General features: G+C 58.9%; 1 protein-coding gene across 1 annotated transcript in view; it reads right to left on the reverse strand.

Moving 5' to 3' along the window:
* MYO15A (myosin XVA) overlaps nt 1-14,367 on the reverse strand; it is a 46,020-nt gene that overhangs the window by 26,227 nt on the left and 5,426 nt on the right. Inside the window, 24 exon segments of the mRNA XM_052657293.1 lie at nt 40-93; nt 918-1,002; nt 1,454-1,629; nt 1,929-2,046; nt 2,525-2,649; nt 2,804-2,849; nt 2,943-3,091; nt 3,552-3,629; nt 4,338-4,463; nt 4,975-5,106; nt 5,530-5,625; nt 6,484-6,607; nt 6,680-6,738; nt 7,271-7,384; nt 8,368-8,529; nt 9,034-9,147; nt 10,034-10,097; nt 10,183-10,286; nt 10,458-10,463; nt 12,338-12,428; nt 12,556-12,630; nt 12,954-13,063; nt 13,651-13,714; nt 14,254-14,336. Coding sequence (XP_052513253.1) covers nt 40-93; nt 918-1,002; nt 1,454-1,629; nt 1,929-2,046; nt 2,525-2,649; nt 2,804-2,849; nt 2,943-3,091; nt 3,552-3,629; nt 4,338-4,463; nt 4,975-5,106; nt 5,530-5,625; nt 6,484-6,607; nt 6,680-6,738; nt 7,271-7,384; nt 8,368-8,529; nt 9,034-9,147; nt 10,034-10,097; nt 10,183-10,286; nt 10,458-10,463; nt 12,338-12,428; nt 12,556-12,630; nt 12,954-13,063; nt 13,651-13,714; nt 14,254-14,336 — 2,355 coding nt within the window.

Below are 14,367 nucleotides of genomic sequence, written 5' to 3' on the forward strand. Positions count from 1 at the left end.
CCTTCCTGTTCCCCGCAGCCGCCTGGACCCCACACCCACCTCCTGCTCCCGCAGCCATGCCTCCTCCACCCGGAGCCTCTGCTCCGCCCTCAGCTGCAGGAGAGCAGACGGTCAAGGCGGGCAGCGGCGGGCAGAGGGGACGGCAGCCCCAGGCCCACCTCACAGACGGGGGAGGCAGTGGTGTGGCCAGAGAAATGGGTGTGGGAGGAAGACAGCAAGAGACTCAGGCAGAGGGCAGAGCAGTGATGCTTTGGGGAAGGAGAGACGCACAGGATGTCGGACAGCAGCAGAGAGGTGCATTCTGGGGGCCCTCCCTGGAAAGTGTTAGTCCTTCAGTCGTGTCCAACCCTTTGCGACACCCCATGGACTGCAGCCCGCCAGGTTCCTTTCTCCAGGGATTCCCGAGGCAAGAATACTGGAGTGGGTTGCCAATTCCTTCTCCAGGGGATCTTCCCGACTCAGGGATTGAACCCGGGTCTCCCACATTGCAGGTGGATTCTCTACCGTCCCGGAGCTACCAGAGAAGCACCTCCCTGCTGCCCCACAAAACTCCAGGAAAGGCACGCAGCTCCTCGGGGCTGTTTGTCTGGCTGTGGAAATGTGACAACAGGCCAAGACCAGCACCAAGACAAGGGCAAAACTAGAGCGAGTGCTGCTCGGGTCGCCAAATTCGAATCGTGCCCGGTTACTAGGCCCTGCTGTGAGCCCTGTGCCGGGCCACACCCTCCCCGCAGCCTCTCATTCAACCCCTGCACACCCCAAGAGGTGGGTGAGGAGAGTAGGGTTAGAGAGGGACAAGCGGGGATCAAACCCAAGCCTGTCCAGGCCAAATGCCTCCTCCCCGTCCCTGCTGCCCCATGGACCCTGACAGGGCAGGCCTGGTTCCAGGGGGGCGACGAGAGCCCAGCCTACAGCACCTTGAGGTAACGCCGGTGGCTCGTATATGTGTGCACCAGGGCCCGGAACTTCACCAGACGCCTCCTCATCTGCTGATACCGCTGCCTGGGGCATGGAGAAGGGGAGAAGGGGTTTTGAGTAGGAGGGCCGGGGGGCAAGGGTCATGGGTGACCATGGGGAAGAGATGCCTACACCTGCCTTGTTGGGGTGTCAGTGTCCACACTTCACTCTGGGACCCAATGCAAAAAGGGAAGCAAACTCAGAGAGGGGCAGCAACTTGGCCAAGGTCACACAGCAAATGGAGTGGCAGGGCCTATTGGCTGTCCCAGAGTATGGGAGATGCAGGGTGGGGCCCCTCTTGGTTGGATGGATTTCTACCTACCAGTCACAAGGACCAGGGGGTAGGAGGGAAGGACACACAGAATCTGATCACCCTTCCCACAAAGGAAGGGTGCATGCCTCTGGGAATGGGGAACTCACTACCCAAGTTCAGGCTCGGCCTTCCTGGGGCCTGGCCACAGAAACCCAGGGAGCCTTGCCCACTCTGGGCCTGCACCTGGCCAGGTAGCCGCGGGCCCGGCTCTGCAGGAGGATGATCTTGCGGCGCAGGGAGCGGAAACGGCGCTGGACAAAGAAGCCACGGAGGCAGCGCTGTAGCGTGACAGCCGCCAGGCTCAGGACGTGGTCCCGCATGCCCTCCAGCAGCTGGTGCAAGTGCTCCTTCAGGAAGAGCTGGGGGCAGCAGGCGAGCGCTGAGGCTGAGAGCCCCCGGGCACTGCCTGGGCCCGCCCTCCCCAGGAGTCCCTGGAGACAGAGGACAGGTCAGCCCTGTATCGGGCGGAGGACGGCCAAGTCTGGAGAGGTGGGAAAGGCAGGATGGTGAATCGGACAGTGAGAGCGGCCAGGCAGAGTCTGGAGGTGGGATCAGCATCCATGCCCCAGCTTGGCTGGGTGGCCTCTCGCCTGAGCACCTCTGAGCCCACAGTCTCCAGCCACAGGGCACCCAGGGGCTGAGCGCGGGTAGGACTCACCTTGCTGACACCAACACAATACATGTTTGGTGTGACCGTGCATAGGCGGCTCAGCACCGACACACACATGTCCCCACTGGCTGGCAGGTTGTGCTGGAGGGCCACTAGACAGCGGTACCTGCAGACCCCAAACCCAGCGTGGGGCTATTGGACCCATCCAGCTGCCTGCTAGACCTCAGGGTCACCACCCAACCCCTGTCTCCGGGAGGCCTAGGTCCCAGCAGAGCCTTTACTCATAGTCTCTTCTAACCAGAAAAGGGCTTTCTGTCCCAAGGCTACTTGAAAAGAGCATTAAACCATAATAAATGGTTTCAGTAGAAGAAAATGCTTTCGCGCCATCTTCTGGAAACTTGTCATATTAGTAATAGCTATGAAAATCACTTCTCTTTGGGATCAACACATACATAATAGAACTATGAAAAATGCAAAGTAGTAAATATATCTGCCACGTAACAGCTAGTATGTGGTGGTCTTGTGTAGTGTACAATCTGAGCAACTGTGCATGGCCAGCCCTATTCTGCCTGGGTTGTGAATTCCTGGGGCCATGCGGGGCTGGTAGGGGTCTGCAGAGCTCAGGAAGCACCAGACCAAGGTACCTGTCGATGAAGACCTGGAAGGGCAGTCGCACTGGAAAGCCCTCCTTCCGAATCCGCACAGTCTCCAGCAGCCCTGAATAGCGTAACTGGGCCGTCACCACATCACACTCAAAGAGGCCTGGCTCCTAGGGGAAGGCCCAGAGAGGAAGCCTGCATATTGGCCCAAACATATGCAATGGTCTCTGCGGTGGGCTGGGCAGATGGGAGGTCCAGAGAGGCAAAGCCACTCGCCCAAGATCACACAGCATGGCTCCCCCAGGGGCCCCTGCCATCACATACCTTCTTGTGGTTGGGCTTCAGACACCGGACAAACAAGGGGTTACACCTGGGCAGAGTCAAGAGGAGGGCAGTGTGAGGCCCTGGGGATGGAGGGTGCTTGCCCTCAGGGTCACAGGGTGGGGACACCTACCACACCCACCTCTCCATCTTTTCCACCAGGTCCAGAAGTGACTGCTGGAACTTGGCAGCCACCGTGTGCGCCTTGTAGAGCCGGGAGACGGAGCTGCTCTTGCCCAGGCGCTGAGGGGCAGCCTGCGGGGCATGGCTGGAGAAGAGGTGTGCTACCACCTGGGCCAGCAGTCAAGGTCAAGGTGCCAGGAGACGGAAGGGTAGGGCCCAGAGGCAGAAACAAGGAGGGAAATGGACAGAGAGAAAGAAAAGGGGAAGAACAAAAGGCATCGGTCTCTGGACCCGGGGATCAGAAAGTGACCGCTGGACCCCTGCCCTGACTGAAGGCCATGCCCTCTCGGCTGGCATTCTCAAGTCAGGGTGCTCACACCTTCCAAGTGGCCTGCCTGTGGGGGAACATGGGGCACTGTCTCCACGCCTGGCCCCGAGGGGGCCTGTGGCACACCTGGCCATGAACTCTGGCAACGACCTGGGGGGATGTGGAGGCCAAGAGGATGGGGGGTAGGAGAACCCCTCAGGGAGGGATAGGCTGGGGTGAGCCAGAGGCTGGACCAAGCTGGGGAAGGGGTCTGACAGCGGGCTGGGTGCTCGGGGGGCCGGGGCAGCGAGGCTCGCTCACCCGAGTCCGGCTCCGCACAAACAGGTCCAGCACGTCCTGGCGCACCTGGTCGTGGTTCTTGTCCAGGAACTTGTGCACCTGGAGGAGGGGAGGGGAGGGGCAGTTCGGTGTGGACCCCACCCTACCACACCGGCTTGGGAGACAGGGCGGAAGGCTGACCCTTCGCAGGGGGTGTGCACTGCCCACTCCACTCCTCTCCCCTCCTCTCCCCTCCTCCTTACAGTGGGTTAGGGACTCACGGCCCCAGGGGACCCTGGCCCTGCCCCCCTAGGCCTCGGTCTCCCTGTCTGTCCTGAGAGGGACGCGCCCCTCCACCTGCTATGGTTCCCCCCTTCCTGTCCCACTGTCCTCTCCAATCCCTGGCGAGGGCGAAAGGGGGCAGTAGCCACATGCCCAGTCCACGTCGTGGCCCGTCCTCAGTGACGACTCTGTCCTGTGCCCATTCTAGAGATGAGGAAAATGAGGCCCAGTGGGGACAGAGGCTTAGAATCCTGGTCTGAGACACCTCAGGGCAGGAAAGAGCCAAGATGACAGTAGTAACAGTGATCACTACTGGTAGGCGCTCCTCTTCACCACATCTGCCGAGCCCTGGACTTCTTCACTCACCCCGGGAGATGTGCACTATTGTTCCCACTCTTCTGACGAGAAAGTCGAGGCTCAGAGAGGTAGAGGGACTTGGCCGAGATCACACAGCTGAGGATCAGCAGGGCCAGACTGCTAACAGGTCCAGCTGTCTCTGGCACAGGGACTGGGACTGGAGGCCGTGTGGGCCATTCAGGATCTCACCTGGTAGGTGACTTTGCCCGCATAGTGCTTGATGGTGAACTCGGGCAGCGGCATCTTGGGCTTGGAGTAGAGTGGGTTGGCGCCATGGTGGTAATGGCACTTCTGCAGAAATGTGTGGTCTGTGGCCTGGGGGCAGGCAGGAGTCAGCAGGTGGGCAAGGCCCGGGCATGCAGTAGCTGGCCTGGTGGCAAATTCTTCAGCCCTGACTGGTGCCCCGCAAGCCGCAGGGAGGAGGAGCAAGTCCCTGCTCCCCTGGCTGCCCGCTGCTCAGTATGGACAACCTGAATGGACCCTGCAGAAGGGTGGGCTCCCAGCTGCCTTCCCTTCAGCCCCTCTGTCTCTGCTCTCTCTAGTCCCACTGACCGGAGCACCCGTACCACTTTCGTGTTTTCCAATCAGAATCTGAGGCCCAACCCCAAGGCCACCTCCTCCAGGAAGCCTTCTGTGACTTCACGGGCTGGCAAAGCCCCTCCTCCAGAGCCCCCATCCAGCCTCAATCACCCCAGGTTTGAAACCCCAGGTTGGGTGTCCTGAGCCCCCGACCTGAGTCCAGAGCAGAGTGGAGTGCAGGACTTGGGCCCAGTGGGGACGTGGGCTCAGAGTGCCGCTTGCCCCAAGCAGCGTACTCAGCGCACACCTGGGGGAAGCAGCACTGGTCATCGAGGATGCGTAGGATGCCGTAGGGTTTCAGCGAGAGGAGGTTGATGCAGGGCTGGTTGTCGGCGAAGGTGACCTCCCGCCAGTCGATCTGTTCACGCATATACTCCTCCTGTGGACAGTGGTCCTCGGCCTCCAACCCTGCCCAGTGCCTCCCGCCCTGTCCTCCAGGTGGACACCATCCATAGGGGCCCAACCGGGGCACCTCCACCTGCACCCCTCCCAGCACAGGGAGCTCACTCCCAGAAGGGCAGCACAACATGAACCACCTCTGGGCCCTGCTTGTCCCCAGCCTGGATGGCCCTGCGAGGGTGAGGAGGACCACAGGAGGGCTTCTCTGGGCTCAGCACCCTTGCACCTGCCCCTCCAGAGCAGGGCCTATGCATATGCTGGTCCCTAGCTCAGAGCGCCTCGCCCTCCACTGGGCCTATGGACAACCTCTAGTTTGTCCTTAAAGAGCCAGCACAGCCTTTCCGTCTCTGAGGAGGCCCAGCGGCTGGCAGGACAGGACGGAGAGCGGACAGAGGCTTCTCACCTGCTCTTCCTGGAAGATGATCTTGTTGAAGAGGTACTGGAGGCTCTCGTTCGCATAGTTTATGCACAGCTGCTCAAAGCTGTTGAAGCTCAGGTCCTGCCAGATGGGTAGAGAGGCTGGGCCCTGCACTTCTGTGGCCAGCAGCCCATCTGTCCCCACCCAGGGCCTGCCCACCCCGCCTTCCCCATGCAGGCTTATCCTCGCCTTCCACAACCACAACTTCAGCAAGGTGAAACCCTGCGCACAGACGCTCTGCTCAGACCCCTCGGGGGCTCCCTCTGGGCACAGGTGAGAGCCTAGTGGTTCAGGAACCATGGGAGGTGGCCCAGGTAGTGGCTGAAGCCCAGGCCCTGGAACCTTCTACCTAGGTTCCGACCCTGGGTCTGCCACTTTCTACCCCAAGTGCCTCAGCTTCCCCATCTGTAAAATGGGGATGACAGTCCCCACCTCCCAGGCAACTGTCAGGATTAAGTGAGTAACAAGCCAAGAGCTCAAAACAGCAGCCAGCACATAACAGGTGCCATGGGAAGCTCAGCGGCCACTTCTGCTGTTCTGATCTTGCCTGTCTTTTTCCACGTCCCCCACTCTAACCCCCCAAATGACTTCCAGCTCCCCACACCCCTGAGGCTTTGCATGACTATTCTCTCCACCTCAGATGCCTTGACTGGCTCTTAAGGAACCAGCTAGGGATCTTCTCCAGGCTCCCCCAGTACCGGGATGCCTCTGGTATGGCTCTGACCACATGTGTTTGCCCACGTCTGTCCACTGGAACCCCACCTCCTGGAAGCACCCTAAGGGTAGTGCCCAGGTTTGGTCCTTTCTGGGGTCCCTGGTGTCACCCACAGAGCCTAGCACCCAGAAGCCCCAGGAAGTGCTGTGGGTGAATGGAGGGAGATAATAATGGGGGAGGGCCCTGAACAGCTGATGGCAGTAGAGCCTCCCCTGAAGCCCCACCTCGAAGCCATAGATGTCCAGGACAGCGATGGACGGCGCGCCCTTCTGTGGGGACACCAGTGCGTTGACCCTGGCGATGAGCCAGCTGAAGAGCAATGCGTACAGCACCTTGGCGATGGCATCCCTGGAGCAGAGAGGTGTTGAGGGGCAGGCACAGTGAGGAGGCGGAGGGCCTCAGGTAGGGCTGTGGCCTCACCTGGCATCCACGGCGCTCTCCACCGTCAGGGGGGTGAAGATCTTCTCTCTCATGGTCTCCTGGGGTGTGGGGGGAGGTGGGCTCTGAGTGACAGTGCGCTGGCCACCACCTCTGGGAAGTCCCCAGAGAACCGGGGGGGCGGGGGGCATAGAGCGGGGATCGCAGAGCTGGTGTGACCGGTCTCAGGCACAACCAGGGGGCAGGACGCATACCCTCATCTCTCTGCTGCCTGGCTTGCTGGTGGGGTGGGGGCTGCCCCCACCGTCAGGGAGACAGGAGCTTGTATAAGCAGACACATAGTGACGTCAACCTCGGGAAGGGAGAATGGGCAGGGCTGCGGGAGGGACAGGCCCAGCCAGGGGTCAGGGGTGGCTCCCTGGAGCAGGCAATGTCTGTGCTGGGTCTGGAAGGTTGAGTGGGTGTGAAAACGGGAACAGCTATGCAAAGGCCTGGAGGCTGTAACGCCTTTGGGGTCTGAGGTACCCAATTCTGGGCCCAACCCAGAGATGGACAGGAATGGGAGGCAGGGGAGAGGGGCAGGGGCCCCACACAGCATGGGGCATGAAGCGGCCCCAGCCACCAGGGACTCACGGTCACTTTGAAGGTGATGGCCTTCTGCAGGCCCTCGGGGGAGACCTGCAGCAGCTCGGCCACGGCCTGGATCTCCCGGGCGCTCACCACTGAGGCCACCTCCTGTGCGTCCGTCTGCAAAACACCCACAGGAGTGCCTGTTGAGCTAGATGAGCTCTTTATATAAAATTCATACCCAAAAAGGGAAAGATTGAAGGCAGAAGAAAGGGATGACAGAGGACGAGATGGTTGGATGGCATCACTGACTCAATGGACATGAGTTTATACAAACTCCAGGAGATAGTGGAGGACAGAGGAGCCTGGCGTGCTGCAGTCCACAGGGTTGCAAAGAGTCAGACACAAGCGATTGAACAACAACATGCAAATACGGAAACAAGTGAGAACAGCCAGGAAAAGTCTGAAGTAGGAATTCCAGGAACTCTATGAGATAGTAAAACATAGAGTTAGAATAATTAAAACACTGTGGGGTCAGACACATAGTTCATAAACAAATCAATGAAGCACAATAAAAAGTGTGGAATTGGACACAAAAGGACACAGGAATTGAGCATATGATAAACATGTATTTCTCAAGTTGGGAGACTGAATGACCATTAAAAAAAACAACCACCTGGGATCCCTACCTTGTACCTTCCTAAGGTTAAGTTTCTGATGAACCAGAGATTTAAATGTTTTAAAAAAATCAAACAGAAACCCTAAGAGATCTCGAAAAAAATTACAGAAAAAGGCTTTTATAATTTTAGAGAGATTATTCTCTAAAAATGATGAAAAGTCTAAAATTTGTTTAAGAAAAAACTTGATAAATGAAATTTCTGAAAATAATCCTTAAAATCTCTGTAGCAAAAAAAAAGAAATCCAAAACACCAAAACACCTGTAAATAAAGTCAACACATAAATAATAAATCAGAAAATATATCTGCAATTCCTACAGATTTCCTTAACATATATAAAGAGCTCTATATACCAATGAGAAAAAGATGAATAACCCCAAATTGTGGACCAAGTGCTTCCAGCTGCGAGCTGGCAGCTTTCAGCCTCAGGGAGCGGGGGTGGACGGCCATGTCCCGAGAAAGCTGTCCTGTGGCGCGGCGCCTCACCTCGTCCTTCTCAAAGTAGACATTGCCCAGGTGCAGGATGGAGGCCAGGATGCGGAAGATGCTGTCCTGGTCCTCCGCGCTGAAGCCCAGCACCTCCATGGCGGCCAGCAGCCGGCGGAAGTCGTCCGCATCGCTCTTCCCTGAAATCTCACAGTTCCCACCCTGGGCAAGGTCAGAGTGGGGGTCTAGGACCCTGGGTGGGGGCCTCGGGGTCCCTGCTCTGCCCTGGCCTGCAGCCCGGCCTGAGCTCTCAGCTCTCAACCCACTCCCAGGGGAGAGGGGCTTCAAGCGGCCCTGCATGCCAGGCCCTGTGCTGAAGACTCTGAGTACATTCCCTTCAACTAACCCTCACATGCCCTGCAATGCAGAACTATTCTGTCCCCATTTTACAGACAGGAAAGTGAGGCTCTGGAAGGAAGTGTGGTTACTACAGGCTGCTGAGTTCTGTTCCAGGCTCCAGAAAAACAATCAAGTAGGCTGCCCCCACCTTGGTTTTGGATCCCAGTGACACCTGTCCCCCTTGCCACAATGAGACACTGCAAAGGAACTCACCCCCCAAGACCCCAACACCTTCACTGTCCATCAGGACATGGCTCTCTGGGCCCATACAACATGATGGGGTGGGGGCACCTGGCCAGGGGCCCTCAGACACCTGCTGGCACTCACCTGGTTCAGGTAGTAGTAGGTCTCGGCCTCCTGAAGGCTGAAGGCCTGCCGGAGCTGGGCAGGCAGCCCAGCCAGCAGCTCATAGAAGATGTGGTAGTTCCTCTCGTTTCTGGCCTACAGAGCGGTGGGTGGGTGCACAGAGGGGAGCCACCCACCCGGGTGACCCCCAGACACACATACAAGCCCAGGTGTACCCGCAAATACACACACACGGGCCTCAGGTGAGACTGGCGCCTCTGTGTCGAGTGACCCCAGCCTGGCACTGGCAGGGCTGGGGGGATCTGGCATGCTGGTGGGAAGGAGCTCTGAGCAGGGTTTAACTTTGGAGAAATAAGCACAAGGTGGAAGGAGCCCCGGAGCCTTGTGGAGCCCACCTGCTGGTGGGGAGACAGACTCCTGGCAGGCCACCAGGAGTGGGGGGAAGTGCTCTGCAAGGAAATGCTGCAGCAGTGAGTGGGCAGGCCTGGTGGGTGGAGGGGCTGCATTTTTACTGGGGGATCTTCCCTGAGCAGGTGGCATGCTGGGGAAGATTCGGAGGTGAGGCGCTTGGCCTGGCAGGTGTCTGGGGGCGAGTGCTCCAGTTACAAAGAACAGTTGTGCAAAGGCCCTACAGCAGGATGGTGCCTGGTGTGCTTCCATGACAAGAAGACGGGCCACAGGCTCACATACACACACACACACACAACATACATACAGATACATACACAGATACACAGAGATATACACACGCAGATACACACACACAGAGATACACACAGATACACACATACATGCACACATATACACACATGCACAAATGCGCGCACACATACACAGAGATACATACATGCACATACATACACACATCGACACACACGTACATATACATACACACACACAAGGAGATGGGCCACAGGCTCACATACACACAGACACACAGATACACTGCTCAGCCAGGTGCCAGGCTCCGAGGGTCTGCATGCCCCCCACCTGGACACACAGGCCTGGAGAGCCAGCCCACCTGAAACACGATCCTGGATTTCTCGAGCAGGTACTGGGAGGTTATGGCACCAGAGATCACGCCCCTGGGTAGGTGGGCACAGACAGGGGTCAGGCTACGCCTGGCACAGTGCACACAGACTCTGTGGGTTCCTTCACCAGCCCACTCACCCTTCCAGAAAGATCTCCACAAACTTCCCGAAGCGGCTGGAGTTGTCGTTCCTGACGGTTTTGGCATTACCAAAGGACTCCAGGAGGGGTGTGGCCTCCAGGATCTGAGCACCAGAGGACAACGTGGGCATTGTGGGGAGCGTGCGGAACCAGCCCAGGTTCCCCTTCGTGAGGGTGGTGGGTTCCCTGAAGGCCCCCGAGGCCGCCCAGGCCCCCCTGCCCTGCCTCCTGCTGCCCCACTGCCCCACACATGCATGTGCACACACACCCAGTACCTTTATCTTCAGGAGCCACCAGGACCGAGGAGGAGGAGAGGGACAAGAACAGAAGTGGGTCACCTACAGGGCTGACCGGCTCCCCCAGGATGTGGGGTGCCTCGAATTATAGAGGGACTGGCCAAGCCCTCCAACTCCTTGGCGGGCAGGAGAGTCGCCAGGTGAGAGCAGACCCCTGAGCCTCGGAGACCCAGGTGTCTGGGCTCAGGGACCAAGGTGTGGTCCCAGGCTGGGGGCCCTGAGGATGTCTTTGTGCCCCAGCGTCCTGAAAGGGCCTCCTTCCTGCCCTGCCTAGCTCCCCCCTGGGGTTCTCTGCATCCTGAGTGAGGTCCTGCCCCCGCCCCTCATAGCTCCCACCCCTTGGGCTGGAAGGCCTGGCACAGCCCAGCCTCGTCTCCTGTCCCCTCCCTCGATCTGCCCAACACTACAGTCCCCTTGACTGTGCCTGCGTCAGCCGCTGGGTGTTAGAGTTCTGTTCCCCTGCAGCCCTCAGCCCTTCCCTGCGCCCCTGTCTCCTGCTGGAACATCAGCCCCACAGGCAGAAATCTGTCTGCATGTGCCTGGTCCCCAGCGTCCACACAAGACCTGGCACTTAGGAGGCCCTCTACAAACATCTGCAAGGGGGCTTCCCTGGAGGTCCAGTGGTTACGACTCTGCTTCTGCTGAAAGGGGCATGGATTCAATCCCTGGTTTGGGAACTAAGATTCCCGTGTGCCACACATTGCAGCCAAAAGAAAAAAAAAAGAATCTGCTGAATGGATGAAATAGGGGTTAAAGAGCAGAGCCATCAGGGCATAGTGAATTACAGTGCCCACTTAGTAAGCAGCTACTGCATGCCAGACCCTTCGTCCCAATTACAGCATCGTTAATGATCCTAAGAGGTAGATGCTAGTATCAGCCATTTACAGATCAGGGAGCTGAGGCTGGGAGAGGTGTGCCGCGTGCCCGGTACGCCAGGGTCAGAAGAGCGAGGACCCACAGTCGGAGCTTGGTGGTGTAGGCAGCGTTTTCTCTGGCTGCACTGTTTCCTTGGGATGAATTCTCAGGTGAAGCAGGAGGGCCCGGGGTACACAGAAGTGATACCTGTTATCCTGGCGACCGGGCCAGTTCCCTGCACTCACAGTCTAGTTTGGTCCCAGAAATATTGTCTATTGCACAGAGGAGTGGACTGAGGCCCAGAGAGGTCTGGGGGCCAGCCTGGGGGTGCTCCAGGAGTCAGGATCCACCTGGGCTTGGGCCTGTACTATCCCTTAGTCTGGGTGCCCCTTGAGGGCATCTGGAGTGAGTCCTCTTCCTGGTGCCTGGCATGAGGCAGGCATGCAGCCCTGGGCCCCCTTGCAGATGTTTGTAGAGGGCCTCCTAAGTGCCAGATCTTGTGTGGACGCTGGGCACCAGGCACATGCAGATTCCTGCCTGTGGGGCTGATGTTCCAGGCACGCACCCGGGGGGTGCTCCAGGTGCTCCAGGAGTCAGGATCCACCTGGGGTTGGGCTTGTACTATCCCTTAGTCTGGGTGCCCCTTGAGGGCATCTAGAGTGAGTCCTCCTCCTGGTGCCTGGCATGAGGCAGGCACGCAGCCCTTCTCAGTGTCCCAGCACCTCCTGCCTGCAGCTCGCACATTCGGGCCAGTCCTGCCTCCTTCACGACCATGAAGCTGAGGCCAGGCGGGAAGTGTGGATGGCGGCCCTGGCCCACACAGCCTCTATTTGGGCCGCTCCGGGAAGCTGGAACATAGAGCTCACGCAGGGGGGCAAGAGCAGGAAGGAAATCCCAGGGAGGGCAGGCAGCAAGAGCCCCCAGTCCTACGAGCCCTCCCTGTGCATCCCTGGGTGCTGGGCTGGGGGAGATGGACAGACCACGCAGGTGAGAGATGGATGCACCTGCCGTGTGATGCCCCGCTTCTGACTCATGGCCGCCAGGTAGCGCAGAATCAGCTTCGTGGCCTCTGTTTTTCCCGAGCCGCTCTCTCCGCTGCCCAGGCAAAGGAGCAGAGTGAGCTGCCATCTGCTCACAGTGCCCTCCCCCAGGCTCCTCTGACCCCGCCATGACACAGGAGGACATAGGTAGGAGGCTGGTCCCCAGCCTCACCCCTGCTCACCTGATAATTATGCACTGGTTCTGTTTGGCATCGAGCATTTTGGCGAAGGCGAGATTTGCGATTGCAAAGAGGTGGCTGGAGAGACAGGCCAAAGGGTTCCTGGGCAGGCCTTGCCCCATGCCCCCAAACCATCCAGTGTGCGGGCAGGGGGCACCTCTGCCCAGCCAAGTGGCCAGTCCTGCTCCACACCCACTCCTAGGAGAATGTTCCTGCAAGGCTCCCTGTCCAGAACTGAGCCTGCAGTTCTTCAGGACAGTGGCCTGCAGCCCAGAGGGGGCTATGGACAGGCTTGGGTAGAGGCTGTTGAGCTGCCCACCACCACCTGCCCCGACCCCCAGCTCAGACAGGGCCCCAGGAGACCCCAGGCTCTCCCCCCTCCCAGCCCCAGAGACACTCACGGGGGGTTGTCGGCCAGGGCCCGCCCGCTGTACTGCTGCACCTGCTCTGGCCCATAAATTCCAAACATCTGGTATGGGTTCACTGACACCAGGATGCTGCCGATGTACGTCTGCTGGGCAGAGAGCGGCCTCAGTGCCTGTCCACATCCCTCCCTCCCCTACTCCTGGAGTCGGGATCCCTGTTTTGTGGGGACAGATGCCTGGCTGCCTGGCCCTGGTGCCTACACCTTGGCCCCTGACAGTCTGATGGGTCATCTGCTCTGGTGGTGGAGTGTCGGGCACTGACCAGGCTGAGGCCAGAGAAGGCTGGAGTGAGCAAAGCCCACAGCCACGATGCTGCAAGGATGGCCATGACAGCTGCTGCCTGCTTCATTCACTCACAGGTGGGGCCGCCCCCGACTGCCTCTTCTGGAACCTGGGTCTCTGGAAGCTTTAATCCACTGGACCCCTGGTGGGGGGTCACATACTTCTGGGTTCCCTGTCTCCAGGTCTCTGCTCCTGGCACCCACTATTTTCAGACTCTGTATCTAGGACTTTAGGTGCTAGTGCTCCCAGCTCTTGCATGCTATGCCTGAATAGTAAAAACTCCAGTCTGGGGTGGGCAGGAGAAATTCATGCTGTCCACTGCAGCCCCAGGAGTCAGGGGAGCCACAGCCCTCAGATCCCAGCCCAGGGAGGGGCCGGCCCCAGGCCTTACATAGATGAGGTTCCGTTCAAATCTGGTCTTGAGGTTGGCCAGCACGGTGGTCTCCTGGAGGTCTCTGCGAAGGCATGGAGAGGGGCAGTCAGGGGCCACCTTCCCCTCGGGGCAGGGCCTTCATCAGAGAGGTTAGAGTTCAAGTCCCATCTCTGACACCAACAGTGATGCCTTGGGCAAGTTACTTAACCTCTCTGTGCCTCAGTTTTTCCATCTGTTCAATGGGCATAACAATCACTGTCCCCATGTCTCCGAGGTGGGGATACTCTCAGGTAGCAGACGTAGGGGCTGTCCCCATGGTTGGATAATGATATTGATCAGCACAGCCTTCACATCTGGGATACCTCCGCTGTGCCGGCACCCCACAACAGCCTCCCCACATCCTGCAGGTGAGAAACCACGGCAGAGAGGCTGAGTAACCACCTGGGCCCAGCCAGTAAAGGCCAGGGCTGGGGTCTGGACACAGCCCCTCCAAATTGTCAGGCTTTTGTGACACTGCCTGACCCTCGCTTTGCAGAGGAGGAAATGTTCCGGGAGGTGAGGGGGCCCTGGGCAAGAGGTGGTGCTCTGGCTGAGAGCACAGTGACCATGGCGAGCACTCACTCAAGCTGCGTCATGTCCTCCACGCCGTCCTCTTGCTGCTGCTTGCGGAGCTGCGTGGATGGCAGGTTGCGGATGGAGTGCATCTGGAGGAGACACCAGAGGTCAGCCGTGCGT

The sequence above is a fragment of the Budorcas taxicolor genome, chromosome 19 (genome assembly GCF_023091745.1).
Source record: "Budorcas taxicolor isolate Tak-1 chromosome 19, Takin1.1, whole genome shotgun sequence".
Lineage (NCBI taxonomy): Eukaryota > Metazoa > Chordata > Mammalia > Artiodactyla > Bovidae > Budorcas > Budorcas taxicolor.